The sequence below is a fragment of the Schistocerca nitens genome, chromosome 1, assembly GCF_023898315.1.
Source record: "Schistocerca nitens isolate TAMUIC-IGC-003100 chromosome 1, iqSchNite1.1, whole genome shotgun sequence".
NCBI classification, from domain to species: Eukaryota; Metazoa; Arthropoda; class Insecta; order Orthoptera; family Acrididae; genus Schistocerca; species Schistocerca nitens.
In genome coordinates this window covers 1,014,346,500-1,014,363,651 of record NC_064614.1, presented here as the reverse complement: position 1 = coordinate 1,014,363,651, position 17,152 = coordinate 1,014,346,500, and the positions used below count along the sequence as shown (strand labels likewise).

At 39.0% G+C, this 17,152-nt stretch overlaps 1 protein-coding gene across 5 annotated transcripts in view; it reads left to right on the top strand.

Moving 5' to 3' along the window:
* The window catches only part of LOC126196030 (ankyrin repeat and SOCS box protein 3-like), a 293,727-nt gene that overhangs the window by 96,507 nt on the left and 180,068 nt on the right, over nt 1–17,152 (top strand). For all 5 annotated transcript variants that reach the window (XM_049934536.1, XM_049934535.1, XM_049934538.1 and 2 more), the window contains one exon: nt 6,356–6,513. In XM_049934536.1, the coding sequence (XP_049790493.1) occupies nt 6,356–6,513 (158 nt within the window). The remainder of the gene's footprint in view (nt 1–6,355; nt 6,514–17,152) is intronic.

Below are 17,152 nucleotides of genomic sequence, written 5' to 3'. Positions count from 1 at the left end.
TACAGTCACAACCTTTTGTTGTTCATATGTGATATAAAATTTGTGATGCTGAATGTTGATCTGAGATTTCATGAACAGAGGCTAACCAAGTAAATCCTTGTTGTTTCCAGTGAAAAGCTGAAGAGAATTTTCTTTGTTAAATCCAAATGCATGGTACTATTTAACAACCAAACTAAACATAAAAAGATGAAACTCTGTATCAGCAGTATATTTTGGGAGAAAGAGTAATTTTAAGCAACAAAAGACAATCTTCTTTCCTTTTTATAGATTTTCCTTTATTTCTAGTTTATGTCCAGTATATAATCCTGTTACTAGCAGAATTGCACATGAAAAGACCTTATTATCAAAACTTATATCTTACCACTGTGAGCAATTTCTGTGATATCAGTGATGTACCAGTACCTGAATCAAAATGAATATCAACTTTTCCCCCGATTCCTCACCCTCTTCTGCTAGTGAACACGCTCTTGTGAATATCAGTTGTGAGAGTGTTATTATTTACTAAATATTAAGACATGTAGTTCCTCTGTCAAACCCTGAGGTGTAACATCTCCCCCAGAATGTTCAATGTCTTCCATTCCGGTTATGTGGGATTCTGTCAGTCATCCTGTTTATATGCTACCAGAAGATTTTTTCCAAAATTAATTACCTTACACCACTATCTTTTTTAGTTATTGCTTCTATTGGTGGGTTGGTGTCGTACTTGACAGTAGACACTCTCTTCTGGCCTGTGGAGTTTATGTTGATACCTACCATCCCTGTTTTTATTTCTCCTGGAACTTTCCACCTGTGAATATCCGTCACTCACTATTTAATATCCAGTCCTTCAATAAAAGTCAATAATTTGTTGACCACAGTCCAAACTCAACACCAAGTCTCTTTCCTATGATACTGGATAGGGCAAATTCTGAAATAATACTTTAACAAATAGATTCTTCTGCATTGGATCATCTAAATATTTTGATCAGGTCAGATGCTGTTCTATATATATTTTTACAACTTTCCCAGCTATGGTTGTAATGATATGGGTGTAATAATTAAAGAGATATCTTTTCATGCACACTTGGTGACCAGTATTATTTTTTAAACTTCTCCACAAAATTATCACACAATTTAAACTCATCAGTGTGTGTGATTCTCCGTTCAGAGGCCTCTCCTCCTAAATAATAGAATAAAATCTACCTTCTTAGAATCAGCCTATCATCTTGCTAAGGATTTCACAAAAGTTATACATTGAGTGAATGTCGTATCCAGTTTCAACCCTTCTTGATCCCCTTGACTGCATCTGACATTATGATTTTCTCTACAGCTCCGATGTTGGACAGTTTCCAAAACATTTCCATTATTGTTCTTTCCATCCACTCCATTGTTGAAATTCGCTTGGTACATGCAGCACTTAGTATGTGTTGCATTCACACTTTTCTAGTAAGATAATGGTCAGCAAAAAATGTGTAAGTGATGATTGTGTTGCCAGATGGTTTCTCAAAGACAGTGAGGATGAAGGAAAGTGACTGGACAGAAACTTCTGCTGTATTCAGTGATATATTCTAGTGAATCAGAGTCTACTGATAGAGTGAAAAGTGATGAAGAGAGACAACTTTTAGCAAATACATGGAAAGTTTATTGCGATGGCACCGGTGATCTCATCAATTTTCCTTTTTCTGTTACGCAAAATATCTGTGCCAAAGAAAAGATACACAGAGTCACTCCACATACAAAACACTCAGTGTGGCACTCATTGATAGAGGTTTCATCAAAAGAACTGAAGGCTTTTCATGCTGTAATATTGTACGTGGGCTTGAATTTGAAGGCAGAGTTAGTAGACTATTTTACAAAAGACTGGCTAGAACAAACTCTGTTTTTCAAAGATATTTTTCTCATCTCCATTTCTCCTCCTCCTTCTCCTTCTTCATCTTCTTCTTCTCTCCTCCCTCCTCCTCCCCCCCCCCCCAAGCATTTTTGGTGCTGCATTTAGTTTCACCAGGTGTGCCTCAGCACTGTCAACATACAAGAGGGAGAAAGGTGAAGAACGTTAGTGTTTTTATTAACAGTAAATGCAAAGAACTTTACATACCAAAAGAAATGTGGCTATAAATGAGAGCACAGTAGGATTCAAAGGAAGGATTCAACTCAATTGCTGCAATCTAAAGAATCCTGCGAAGACAGGTTTACTAGTTTTCTGTCTATGTGATTCAGAAAATGGTTACTTTTTCCTGACATTCTATATTACTGAAAGACAACTACAGAAAGTCTAATTCATCCTAATTTACCTCTTTCAATCTGAATAGTAGCTTATTTAGCATGGGAATCGCTTGCTTGTGTAGGTGGTTCTGACTATCACATCTTCACCGACAGGCTCTACACAAGCCCTCAACTTGCTCAGGAAATGCAAAAAATGGAATTTTGTCTAACATATACAGTTACACCTTCCAAGAAGGATTTTACTTCCAATTTGAAGAAGACAAAACTTCCTGAATATGAGTTGCTTGCTTATCAAAGTGAAATGAAAATTATGTGTCTTTCATTCCATGACAAGAGGTTAGTGACTATGGTGAGTACATTCTTTGGTCATCAAATCCTATTGATCACTGGTTGTAGGAAAAAAGAGCCTGTACAGTTCCTGAAATCCACTATTGTCTTGAAATACATGAAGTTTATGGGAGGAGTGGACAGGGCTGAACAGTCCTGTGGTTGCAATAGTTTCATAAGGTGATCATACAAGTGGTGGAAAAATTATTCTTTTGGCTGATTGAAGGTGCTGTAGTGAACAGCTATATTCATTACTCAGGAGATAAAAATGGACATGGAGAACAACTGCAGACTCATCATTCTTATAGAGGAAATCTAATCAGACAACTAGTCAGCCAAGTGAGAAATACAAATTCAAGGAAGAGAGGTAGACCATAATTGTCTGATGCCAAGGAGAGACTAAGTGGGAAGGTGCAAGGTGCAGTGAAGAAAATCTTGGTTTGCAGCAAATACATGAAGAAAGGAATAAGAAGAGTAGTGTTGACTTCTGTGAAAAATGCAAGGAGGTCTGGAATTCAACCGGGAGAATGTTTTAAGAAGTACCTTACAGAAAAAGAATTATAAGCAGCCCTAAACAAAAACACCATATGTAGAGATTGTCAAGTGACCTCATATTGCAATTTTTTTTAACAGTAACATAATGACCTGTAATTCCTCACAGTCTTATCTGGGTAAAACACAAGGGTTGGAACTTAAATAGTGGCAACTATTTATTCACAACCGATACAAAAGAGTTACATTTTGCACCTGTTACTGTCCTTCAAAGTAGTCTCCAACATTGTGTAGAACCTGTTGCCAGTGATGTGGAAGGCATAGTATACCGTTAGCAGAGCCTGTTCTGTTGATGGTGCGAATGGAGCGGAGTACTGCCTGTCGAATCTCTGGAACAGTTCTGAAGTGAATGCCACGAAGTGGTTCTTTCATCTTCAGAATCAAATCAAAGTCACAAGGACTTAAGTCGTATTACTGTTCATTTTTGGAGCAACACCCATGATCAGCTTTGCGAAAGAAGTGGCGACACTTTCTGTGCAACCCACCCAACATTTTGCATGACAATGCACAGGTGCATACAGCGCAAGCTGAGGCTGGTCTGTTTGGTCAATGGAAATGGAAAGTTCTGTACCATCCATCATACTCCATGAACTTAAGTCCTTGTGACTTTGATTTGATTCCAAAGATGAAGGAACCACTTCATGGCATTTGCTTTAGAACTGTTCCAGAGATTTGCCAGGCTGTAGACTGCTCCATTTGTACCATCAACAGAACAGGCTCTGCTAACGGTATACTATACCTTCCACATCACTGGCAATGTGTTCTGCACAATGCTGGTGACTACTTTGAAGGACAGTAACAGGTAAAAACATGTAACTCTTTTGTATCGGGTGTGAATAAATAGTTGCCACTATATAAATTCCAACCCTCGTAAGTAAGAGGTAGGCGTTGAGTCTTGTAACATAGGAATCAAGGGAGAGGTAGGGACATTGCAGTGAGAAGAAAAATTGGATTGGAAAGGGTTAAATTTTGGAAATTGCTTAGCTACATCCATATCCTGTTCCCATTGAAACTCTTCTAAACACTCTAGGTGTGATATTTCGCTAACTGTGTGCTTATTCAGCAGTTCTTCCCAGAACCTGTCAAACTTTTTCTCACTTACATGCTTTAAGTCAAATATTTAGCGTATTAACTAATTTGCAAAGTAATCAGATGTTTGAAGCTGTTTTATCTATGATAGTTTGATTTTTTAAATGATCAGTGGTTGCTGATAATGAACTAAATCACATTGTTTGTTGATTTCAGAATATAATTTCCTTTTCATAGCTACTACTGCTTCTGTTAGCTCTCTAATTCTAGTGTTAATCTCATGTCTTTTTGTGCCTTGACTTCACAATATGTTCTTCATGTTTTGTGACTTAGAACTGAGGCACTGAGAATCATAAGTGCCCAAAGCACACTATTGTTGATTTTGAAATTATGGCATGTATACATGCTCACGACATTTGTTGATTTTCTGGTGGGTCAAGTTCATCTTTGTAGTAGATCCACATGGCAAGTAAGAACATTCATTAAAAGCTCTCTCACCTATTTCTGTGATATTCACTTCAGTATCTACCTGATGGCAGTGTGCTTTAGACCTTTATGGTTCTCAGTGCCTAAGATAGTTTCTTCTATTTTACAATACATTTTATGAGTTTCTTTGTCTTAGATAAGTTTTTACTTCTTGATTAAGCTTTGCTGCATACTTTTCAAACAGGTTTTCAATTTTTTGGGTTAAGATTGGCATAAAACAAGAAAATGTCACACAAACAAATTTCCACTGACACCCAGCTTTGTGTCACTTACCTTTTAAATCGACAACCTGGAGCTGCTGGGTCAGACATCACAAGTTGCAATATTTGGCATGGCTGCATCTCACTGCCATTGCCCATGGTGGATATGCACAGTATGAGGGCACTATCATGTCACAAACCAAGACATAGCTGTGCATCCGTTGGCCACAGCTTGGTTGTCAGCAATCAACCCTTTGCACAGCTTGGGTATACTTGAAAAAATCTTCTTTGTTTAAAACAATCTTTTTCTGCTTCCTGAGCTCCAAAAAAAGTATGTAAACAACACTACAAATGCTCTTAGCAGCAGTTATAACTAAGTGTAGTGGGTTTAGATGTTTTCCATTATTTGTTTTGACCCTTTGACCCCAATACTGTTACCCTAGGCAACCAAATAATTTCAAGAAAGTTGTGTATTTATAGTGGTTATCCCCTTTAAATATCTTTTCCCACTCTTGCAAAATTATTCTTTTATAACCAATATTTAATCTTCTTTTTCATGTCTTTCAACCAGTCCAAGTTCTCACTTGTTTCAAAAGAGTAAACAATTGCTACTTGTAATAGTTTCATCTTCTTCTGTCAGGTACATGAATTCTTACAGCAAATAATTTTTCATTAATTTCTTCATTTGTATTTACATTTTTTTCCCTTCCAATCCCTCTGTTATTTGTATCTCGCACTATAGAGGCACAAATGTGATGTTACTTGGTCAGGCACTTATTTGACTGTATATATTTTTTTGTAGCATTGGACCATTTAAACTTACTTTGTTTTGTTCCCTGAATAAAAGAATAACATTGACTGACATACACTATATTTAATATGTGCTCACATACTTGTCTTTAAGTAAGCAACTGCCAACAAAGCTAATTTGTAGTTACTCGTACATTAATTATTCAGATGGGAATTACAACCCTTGACAAGATTACAGCATGAATGTTTACAGACCATCTGACCAAACTAGTCTCTTCTTGATATTCTTGCAAATGCACACTGGGATTGTTGACCGTCTTCCGAGGTGGTGTGTTGCACTCCCAAGAAACTCTGTTGCTGTGCCTGAGCAAGTATTCTTCTCAAGGTGCTTTTCTAAATTGCTATGACTATCATACTGCACTGAAGACACCCATCATCTCAGAGTATGTCACCCCATATACACATAAAAATAGGAAGTCCCAACAATATCTGAGAAATACATTTGCCCTATTTCCTCTTTGTGCATCAGTCATTAATAAGATCTTACTTAGGGATGAGCTGCACTGCTTTGGAGTTCCACATATTGCTACAGTGATTTATGATAAAAACAATGGACAACCTGGATGAAATTTTCTCACTCTGCAGCAGAGTGAGTGCAGATATGAAAATTCCTGGCAGATCAAAACTGTGTGCCGGTCCAGCACACAGTTTTGATCTGCCAGGAAGTTTCAATGGACAACCTATCAACACTTGTTTAAAGTGCAAGTTGATACATGGCTAATAATACAACAATATGGATTCATTTACAGAGGTCTGTAGAAATGGTGAATTTGTTGCTGAGATATGAAGCGGACCTGAAAGTAAAAAATTCAGATGGACTCACACCTCTCATGCGTGCTGCCTACATTGGCTTTAATGAGATCATTGAAAAATTGGATAAGCCTGAACTACACATTGTAAATGAGAGGTAAGTCATTGGTTGTATGCAACAATGATATGAGCTGATAAGTAATTGAAGGTGTGATGATGAAAATTAAATAACTTGTAGCTTTGAGTTGCCAGATTATAATTAGTTTTGTGTGTCATTAGTAAAGAACAAAAATGACATGTACATAGTACTTAATTTTTTATTTGTCAGAGAAAGATACATAAATGTACATAGTGGTCTCAAACGAGAAGTGTGGTTTTATGAAACATGAAAATGTTGGATAATTTTGGTTTGGGACTTCTGTTTGATTGTGCAAGGTGCTATCCAAAATTTTTGGGACTGATGCTGCCATCTGTTGGAAACCTTACCTTTGGACTAGTGGTCACCATCACCCTTGAAGTAGTTTCTATCTGCATGTACACACCAGTTCCAGCACTTCTCCCACTGGTCAGATGTTTTCTGGAAGTTTGAGGGTGTTTATCACTGCCAGCGATGCTTCTTGAATCCTCTCTAGAGTGTCGAACTTGACGGCCTTTCAACTTGAGTTTCAGTTTGGGAATAGCACGAAGTTGCAGGGTGCCAAAACTGGCGAGTACGGTGGGTGGGGTACAACCATCATGTTGCTTTTTGCCAAAAAGGTCCTGGTGAACAAGGACGTGTGACAGGGTGCATTGTCATGATGCAGCAGCCAGTTCCCTTGATGCCAAAGTTTCGGCCACCGTCACTACACGTTTTCACGGAGCTGTCACAAAACATCACAGTAGTACGCAGAATTCACTGTCTGGTTGGGTGGGACAAATTCTTTGTACACAGTTCCCTTGGTATCAAAGAAAATGATGATCATGCTCTTGACCTGTCTCACGTTTTTGGGTCTTGGGGAGCCTGGGCTCTTCCACTGGGATGATTGTTGCTTTGTCTGACTGTAAATCCAGCACTTGTCACTGGTGATAACCCGTGACAAGAAGGTTGGATCATCAAATGCGGTCAGATGAAGGTATGTGCACACTTCAACATGTTGTGCCTTCTGATCGGCAGTCAAGATCCTTGGCACAAATTCTGCAATGACGCGGTGCATGCCCAATTCTTCAGTCAACAATTGTTGACATGTCCCATAACCAATACGCACTTCATCCGCAACATCTTGAATGGTTCGACATTGATCTGCACAAACCAATTGTTGAAGTTTGGCAACAATGTCTGTTGGTGTACGGCTAATGGGCCTTTCAGTGTGAGCATCATCTTCGATGTCTCCACGGCCAGCCCTGAACTGAGCATGTCACTCAAACACACACGTATGGCTCATGCTCTGTCCCCCAAACACTTGTTGAATCATTGCAAGGGTCTCCGTAGCACTTTTCCCGAGATTCGCACTCAACTTGATACACACACACTGTTCTGTTCGCGGATCCATTGTAAAATCACCACACACCAAACACAAAGTATTACGGAAATCAATGTGGACATGCAACATGTCCTCCCAGCTGAATGCCCCTCTGCACACTGACTCATCAGATATGCAGCTATTGCCACCTTGCGGTGCAAAGATCTACTATCATACTTTCCAGATGCCAGTGTCAGTCCCGAAAATTTTGGATTCCACCCCGTATGGTTTATACGAGGTGATTTACACAGTTTTAGTCTCCTTTTAAGACATTTATGATTATGTTTTGGCTACTCTTTAGAGGAATCACTCTCAGCGGTGTATTGTTGCTGCCTTGAGGATGTTTCCATTTCTTACAGGGTCAGTGAAATGAAAAGGGGCCGTAGGGAGATGTTGTAACGAAAAGGTGAAAGGAATAAGAGGGGAGAGTGGGGGGGAGGAGGGTAGAGGCAGTTGTTTGCTTTGGTGTTCGATATGAAAAATGTGACAAGCTAATCCAGTATCATTATACAAATAGTATAATGATTATTAGTTACCACACACACCTGGTTCAAGATATTACTGGAACCAACGAAATGCTGTGAGTAATGAGGGTACTGGCCAAGGCTCAGGAGGTAGTATGTGGATAAATTGAGAATTTGGATCTGTCAGGAGGTGTGGTGGGGTAGGCCATGCAGCAGCAATGACTACTGTGTCTAGGTGTGCAGTCGTCAGCACAACTGCCTAATAAGTAGGAAACATGGGACTGAATTCTTCTCTGGCACAAATTTTCAACTTCCTCCATTTATTTACTATAAGTCTCACACCCAATGTCTGTAATTTCTTTTTGTATGAAAATTCTTTTAAATATAGTTTTATGTTGTTGTTGTTGTTGTGGTCCTCAGTCCTGAGACTGGTTCGATGCACCTCTCCACGCTACTCTATCCTGTGCAAGACTCTTCATCTCCCAGTACCTACTGCAACCTACATCCCTCTGAATCTGCCTAGTGTATTCATCTCTTGGTCTCCCTCTACGATTCTTACCCTCCGCGCTGCCCTCCAATACCAAATTGGTGAACCCTTGATGCCTTAGAGCATGTCCAACCAACCGATCCCTTCTTCTTGCCAAGCCGTGCCACAAACTCCTCTTCTCCCCAATTCTATTGCCAGTCTACATTTTATATCCTCTCTACTTCGACCATCATCAGTTATTTTGCTTCCCAAGTAGCAAAACTCCTTTACTACTTTAAGTGTCTCATTTCCTAATCTAATTCCCTTGGCGTCACCCGACTTAATTCGACTACATTCCATTATCCTCATTTTGCTTTTGTTGATGTTCATCTTATAACCTCCTTTCAAAACACTGTCCATTCCGTTCAACTGCTCTTCCAAGTCCTTTGCTGTCTCTGACAGAATTACAATGTCATCGGCGAACCTCATAGTTTTTATTTCTTCTCCATGGATTTTAATACCTACTCTGAATTTTTCTTTTGTTTCCTTCACTGCTTGCTCAATATATAGATTGAATAACATCAGGGATAAGCTACAACCCTGTCTCACTCCCTTCCCAACCACTGCTTACCTTTCATGTCCGTCGACTCTTATAACTGCCATCTGGTTTCCGTACAAATTGTAAATAGCCTTTCGCTCCCTGTATTGTACCTGCCCTCTAAGACTACATATGCTAGAAACGTAGGTTTGCCTTTCCTTAATCTAGCTTCTAAGATATGTCGTAGGGTCAGTATTGCCTCACGTGTTCCAATATTTCTACGGAATCCAAATTGATCTTCCCCAAGGTCAGCTTCTACTAGTTTTTCCATTCGTCTGTAAAGAATTCACGTTAGTATTTTGCAGCCGAGACTTATTAAAATGATAGTTTGGTAATTTTCACATCTGTCAACACCTGCTTTCTTTGGGATTGAAATTATTATATTCTTCTTGAAGTCTGAGGGTATTTCGCCTGTCTCATACATCTTGCTCACCAGATGGTAGCCGGCCTCAGGAGTATATAGTGGCTCTATACAAGGGCGATGTACTTGAGAACAGTATTATGGAAATGGAAGAGGATGTGGGTGAAGATGAAATGGGGGATATGATACTGCATGAAAAGTTTGACAGAGCACTGAAAGATCTAAGTCGAAACAACGCCCCAGGAGTAGACAACATTCCATTAGAACTACTGATAGCCTTGGGAGAGCCAGTCCTGACAAAACTCTTATCATCTGGGTCAAAATGGCTCTGAACACTATGGGACTTAACAGCTGAGGTCATCAGTCCCCTAGAACTTAGAACTACGTAAACCTAACTAACCAAAGGACATCACACACATCCATTCTCGAGGCAGGATTCGAACCTGCGACCATAGCGGTCACGCGGTTCCAGGCTGAAGTGCCTAGAACCACTCAGTGGTTCATTAATTTCCACCATATCTAACTAACCTATCCATTTCCCTTTTTAAATTTTCTAACCTACCAGCCTGAGTAAGGGATCTGACATTCCACGCTTCGATCCGTAGAGCGCCAGTTTTCTTTCTCCTGATAACAACGTCATCTTGAGTAGTCCCCACCCGAGGATCCGAATGGGGGACTATTTTACCTCCGGAATATTTTACCCAAGAGGGCGCCATAATCATTTAACCATACAGTAAAGCTGCATGCCCTCGGGAAAAATTACGGTTGTAGTTTCCCCTTGCTTTCAGCCGTTTGCATTACCAGCACAGCAATGCCGTTTTGGTTAGTGTTACAAGGCCAGATCAGTCAACATGCAGACTGTTTCCCCTGCAACTGCTGAAAAGGCTGCTGCCCCTCTTCAGGAACCACGTGTTTGTCTGGCCTCTCAACAGATACCTCTCCCTTGTGGTTACACCTACAGTACGGCTATCTGTATCACTGAGGCATGCAAGCCTCCCCACCAACGACAAGGTCCATGGTTCATGGGGGGGGGGGATATAGAATTATCAATTCCTATATAGTTTTATAGGAATTGATAATTCTACTTTCACAAGCCACTGTAATATTTGTAGGGTATTTTGAATTACAATCAGTACACGTACAAAAAGTGGCAGACTTGGTCAAAGTTCTGACAAGGGAATTCTCTGAACTGACTTTGCACAAATATCCCATCCAACAACACCAAAGTGTCGACATTGAACCTGTTGCAGCTATGTGTATGTGGTCCATTGTGCATATATTCAGTGGATTACAGTGAAAATCTAAAGCACCTAGTGGTATAACCAGTGTATTTTGGAAACATATTTTCTCAAAATGTATGAGGATAAGAAATACTGCCAATATATGTATTATGGACCTTGTTTTGTGAAACAACATTTCCAAATGAAGCTATGAAGTGTCCCTTATGATGTATATATCTGAGTGGTGGATGTTATGTCGGACATCACTTGTGATGCCACAGCTGGTACATATGTGTAAACATGAAATGTAGGAAGGGGATGGGTGGAAAATTGAGACAGGTACCCACACATAGCATTGTCATAGAGCATTGGCGAAAATTGAAAATTTGTACCAGACTAAGACTTGAACCTGGATTTACTGTCTCTCATGAGTGGCTGCCTTATCCACTTCAGACATGCAGACACAGCCTCTGTCTAGCACAAATTTTCAACTTTCACTATTGCATTAGGCCTATACAATAACCTATGCAGCTAATTGTCGTGATTTCCCATCCACCTCTTTACTTTCCATTCCTACACTTTATGTTTACCATATTATGTAGCCATCTTGGAAAACTTCATTCTGACAAAATGGCTAAGCCCATTTCATTTTAAAATTGGAGTTTGGAAAATGCGGCATTGTAGGTAGGTTATTTGGAGAACCAACTCTCAACACTGACAAAGACCTCCTTTCTTTCTATTAAGCGTCACTATTAATAGCAAAATGCAAGAAATGATGTACTGTCAGGGACCACTGTTATTATTCTCTATTAAAAAAATTGTCAATACTCTGCTGGGACCTGCCACATCGGGCATGATGAAATTACTCCCTTCGAGAAATGACACAGTTTCAAGAGGAATTGGTGAGGCAGTTTGTGATATGAATGAAAAGCTTTTTACTGTTTTGAAGAACACAGAATTTGTGGTGCAAGTTGACGATCAACAGCTATAGAAGCATTTCTGCTAGCTTACATTTGATTTGTGATAAAGAATGGCTAAGTAATGAAGGAACTATTGTTTGCCACAATATTTTAAATACAAGAAAGAGGATTATTTTTTTTGAAAGAAAGGAACATTTTGTTAGCAAATATATGTGCAACCAGTGGAGCTGCATTCAAGGTTGGTTGATATCGTGGTTTTGTAGGTTATTTAATGTCATATACTTGATGTTATGGAAATACATTGTAACCAATGGGCAGCAACTTGTGGCCAAAAATTCAAGTAAGAGATTAAGTGAATCCTTGTGATACCTCATTATTGCTGTTAAAAAAAGTTATGTCAAGAAAATGACAGAGAATTCAAATGTCTTATCCTACCCAAGGAGAGGAATAGGCTATCAAGAGGAAAGTGTTTGTGTTGTTTACATTAACTTTTAAATACAACAGTTGATTTTTCTCATTTGATTGACCCAAGCATTGGTAATGCAGTGAAAGGATGACACCTATCTTGCAGATGTATTTGACATATTCAGCAAGGTCAACACTGAGCTGTGCAAAGAAACAAAAGATAAAGGCTAAAGGTATATCTTAATCCAGTTTTAAACTAGACAATTGCACCAATGATTTGAGTAAGCACAATCCTAGTCACTTTACAAATTTTCAAGAATTTTCAAGAATTTTCTTGCAAAGATGGAGATCATCTTTTAAATGCAGACTTACACTCCATTTGCTATACTTCATGCAGTACAAGCCTAAAAACATATGCAGACTAGATTTCATGATCTATGTACTGTTGAAGTACCAGTGTGTGTACTTCATCTATTTTGAGAAGATGTAAGAGAATTTCATCAGAGGTTGCAAGAGATGGTTGATCTGAAAGATGTCTGTGAATCCAAGCCATTTTTTCTTAAGAATATAGCACTTATTGTTTCTGGTTGAAAGTAAATAATTCTTGTTTCTTGGTATTCTAAGCTGCTAATGTTCGCTTTTTTATGTACCTACATAGTCAAAAGGGCTTCAGCATGATGAAGAAAGCAGGGGACAATTTTCAGCTGCAAGAATGAGGTGACTTAAGACTTCAGTAGGCAAGGATAGAACCAGATATCATGTAATTTAGATCTGTTCATCAAGAGAAAGGTAGTCACTGATGTCATAGAATAATGTGATGATTGTGGCGAATATTATTACTATTGTTATTACTTTTAAAAAATCATTGTACTTGCATTTCATACTAATTTACTGGCCATTAAAAATTAATGTGTATGTTCTTATTGCTCTGTTCATTATAATTTTTTGTCAAGTAGTAGACCTAATTAATATTTGCGTTATACATTCTTTCCAAGAAATATCTCCCCCATCAAGACTTCATTATTATTATAGCCACAATTTTGCTACTTTTAACTGTTCACATGATTAAAATACCTGTTTGATAATTTTCACTGTTGATACTAGTCTGTTAAGAATAATTAAATTTTGCAAAAAAGTAAATGTTGTTAAAAGTATGACTTACTTTTAAAAAAGTAAACTGTGAACAATTTCATTGAAATTATTAAAAATGTTGTTCGCTCATAAGTAAATTTAATTTATCATACTGATAATATAAAGTCATTAGGTGTAAAAAAAAATGCCATTTATTTCAGCTGTGATTGTGAAAATGTTATGTTCAGAAATTGAGAGATCTACAAGAATAACATTCCTTCTCACTTTCAATGGAACACATGAACTTTCTATCTCTCTATTTCATTTTCAGCATATTTACACCAAATAATACTCTTAACTATGGAAATGATGGCCAGACAGTCTGAAGTGTCAGTTTGGATACTCCATGTAGTTAAAGTGTCTCACAATTTTAACCATGCCATCCTTTTACATATACTTACTCATGAGATTGGGGCTCATAACTGGGAGACATTTAGAAGAACTACAGCATTCACTCAGTGCTTGTATTTATACAAAATGTATTCACAGTTGTGAGTGGAACGACAACAATGAAAATTTGTGCTGGACTGAGATTCGAAACTGGATTTCTCGCAAAAAGGTTATCTGAGCACAACTCATGGCCAGACGCAAACTTCTGTATGTCATCAACCTTGTGTATACAACCGTTACTTGTATATCCAGTATGTGTATTCCCTTACAGGGGAGACATGTTGCTTGAAAGTTGCTTGCCCAGTGTCGTCAGATAAATACAGTATTGCATTGCCTATATTTTTCCAAATTATGATGCATTGTTTCTTCAGATGAACAGACACTGCACTTACTACAGCCATTATGAAATACATGAAATCTATTCACAGTTGCCATTATAGACACCCATAAGCTGTATACTGGAACGATGACAGTGGAAATTTGTGCCAGATCGGGCAAGCGACTATCAAGTAAAATGTCTCCCCTGTATAGAAATATACCTAATGGTTGTGTGGGTACAGATTTTAGACTCTTGGTTGATGACCTGTGGAAGTTTGGATCTGGCTGTGAATCGTGCTCAGATAGCCTAATAGTAAGACGACTGCTTGCAATAAGTGGAAAATCAGTGATTCGAGTCCTGGTCTGGCAGAAATTTTCTTTACCATCATTCCATTATTCAGCTGATGGTTGTCTATATTCACTACTATGAGTACATTTCACGTATTTCATAATGGCTGTAGTTGCCGTAATGCCTTTTCCTGCGAACATGCATGCATGTCCAAAGGAGCATTGCATCATAATTCAGAATAACACAGCACTGCAATATCGAATGAATATATAATTATTTACATTTTATAACCTTCATTGGACACTTCAGAAAATCTTTCAGTTTCCTGTTGGCCCAGTAATTCTTCATTCTCTTGTACCTCAAGTATTTTTCTTTGTATGCCCTTCAGTGTAGTCTTGTGTGTTTTTCTTCGTTTCTTGATTTTTTTTGTTTTGGGTTTTAAATATTCACTGATATCTTCCTTTATTTCAGTCAGTAAATAAAAAGGAGAACTTTAAATTTCAGTGGGCTTTAACCAGATATGAAAAATTTGTTAAACCCATGGACATTAAAGTTTGAATAGAAAGGCTTCCTTGTCTTAGAGTTCTTTTATACAGAATAAGAGTTCCCTACAATGGTTTATCACCTTAGAGAAAATCGTGATGAATGTTCTAGAAGCCTTAATCGTGTCAAAGGTAAAGGAAATTTTGGGAAGAGGGCTTTAAAAATATTACCTATCCTCCTACACAAAATATCATTGATAACACATGTGAAAAACCAAACAAAATTTCAGGTATTTGTGAAGAACTGAAATTTTGTGATTGACCATAAGTCAAAAGTAGCTTCCTGATGTATGAAAGCAGTAAGCTATTGTTTGTTTGTTTGTCTTCTTGGCTTTACAGTTAATCAGAAACAAAATTTTTATTCCATGATCAGTGCCAGATGCTTGCAGCTGTTGACTGAATAAATTGTTCGGCGGGATTTATATTTCCATCCATATTTATGCTGGTAGGGATACAGTATAGCATATTTGAGCACTAGTGTATCAGTTTCTCACATTTTATTGTTACAAATCATACCAAATGTGTATTTTGTGGCCGGCCAAAGTGGCCGAGCGGTTCTAGGCGCTACAGTCTGGAGCCGCGCGACCGCTAAGGTTGCAGGTTCGAATCCTGCTTCGGACATGGATGTGTGTGATGCCCTTAGGTTAGTTAGGTTTAAGTAGTTCTAAGTTCTAGGGGACTGATGACCCCCCACCCCTCGGCCTCAACCTTAGTTAGACATTGTCCTTACTCATCTAGCCCCTTCCCTGTTCTCATTCCAGCACTACACAGCCCTCTATTTAACCGATGCACCTAACCTTTTTACTTCTCTCCTTTTCTGCTACCCCCACTTCTCTCCTGCCCTCTGTCTAACCTCCTGACTGTACCTAGCTGCTCTACACTCTCTCCACCTCATCCCTGCATGCTCTCACTAGCAGCACTTTACAATCCCCCACCCCTCCCCAGCTATCCCACCCCTCCCTGCCCCAGCCCCCCTCCTCCCCTCACCTGGTTGCCTCTCCCAGCATTTGCTGCTGCCCGCAGTCTGGTTTCAGCTGCCAGGGACTTTGTGTGTGTGTGTGTGTGTGTGTGTTTTGTCTATTTTTGACAAAGGCCTTGTTGACCTAAGGTTCATATTCTGGCAGTCTCTGTGGTGTGCCTATCTGTGACTCAGATTCTCCACTATCAATCCCCACCCCTACCCAACTGTCCCTCCCCCTCCGCGGCCCAGCCTCCTCCTCACCTCCACCCGATTGCCTCTCCCATCATGCGTTGCTTCTCACAGTCTGACTTCAGCTGCTGTAGACTGTGGTCATGTGTGTGTGAGGTGCTTTGTGTGTGTGTGTGTGTGTGTGTGTGTGTGTGTGATTTGTCTATTTTCAACACAGGCTTTTTTGGCCAAACGCTCACTTTCCAACAGTCTTTTTGTTCTTCCTATCTGCGTCTCAGCATTCCCACTATACGGTGAGTAGCAACTATCCTTTTCGTAAGGTTGAGACTCTTTGATACTCAAAGATGTGCAAAAGACGGGATCCTTGAATGCTCACAACACACAAAAAGATTCAAAGGTAAGTCATTTGATCTGAACTGTTGGAGCAATTTGAGGCATATAGAGAGGTGTGTCAGTCACAGATTGTTACAGGTGACAAAACTACATCACTTTGAGCTGAACTGTAAAAGGCAGTCAGTACAGTGTCATTAAACACAGTAGAAAAGATGAAATTCAAGACAGTTTCCTCTGCTGCCAAAGTCATAATGACAGTCTTATGGGATAGTGATGGCATCATTCTTGTGGATATGTTGCGTAGAGAGTCATTCATTAATTCATAGGCTTAGTTGAAGACTTAGGAAAGTCAAGAAGTCAAGAAGCATATAAAAGAAATTTTACTCCAACACGACAGTGCATGCCCACAAGTAAGAAACTAGGAACATATTGCCAAATTGGGTTGGACATCATTGCCTCATCCATCCTATAGCCTGGAAATACGTCCATGGATGTCACATCTCTGTAGTCCACTTAAGTATTCTCTATGCGGAACATATTTTGAAGGTGATGCAGTTAAAATATAACTACGAGCACAGAACAAGAGTATTTACCAAAAGGGAGTATGTGCTGTGAAATGCTGGTGTAAGTCGATAGAATGTGATGGAGATTGTGTAGAAAAATTGCGCTTGTAAAAGAAATTTTTATTGATATTGTCACCAAATTCTAAC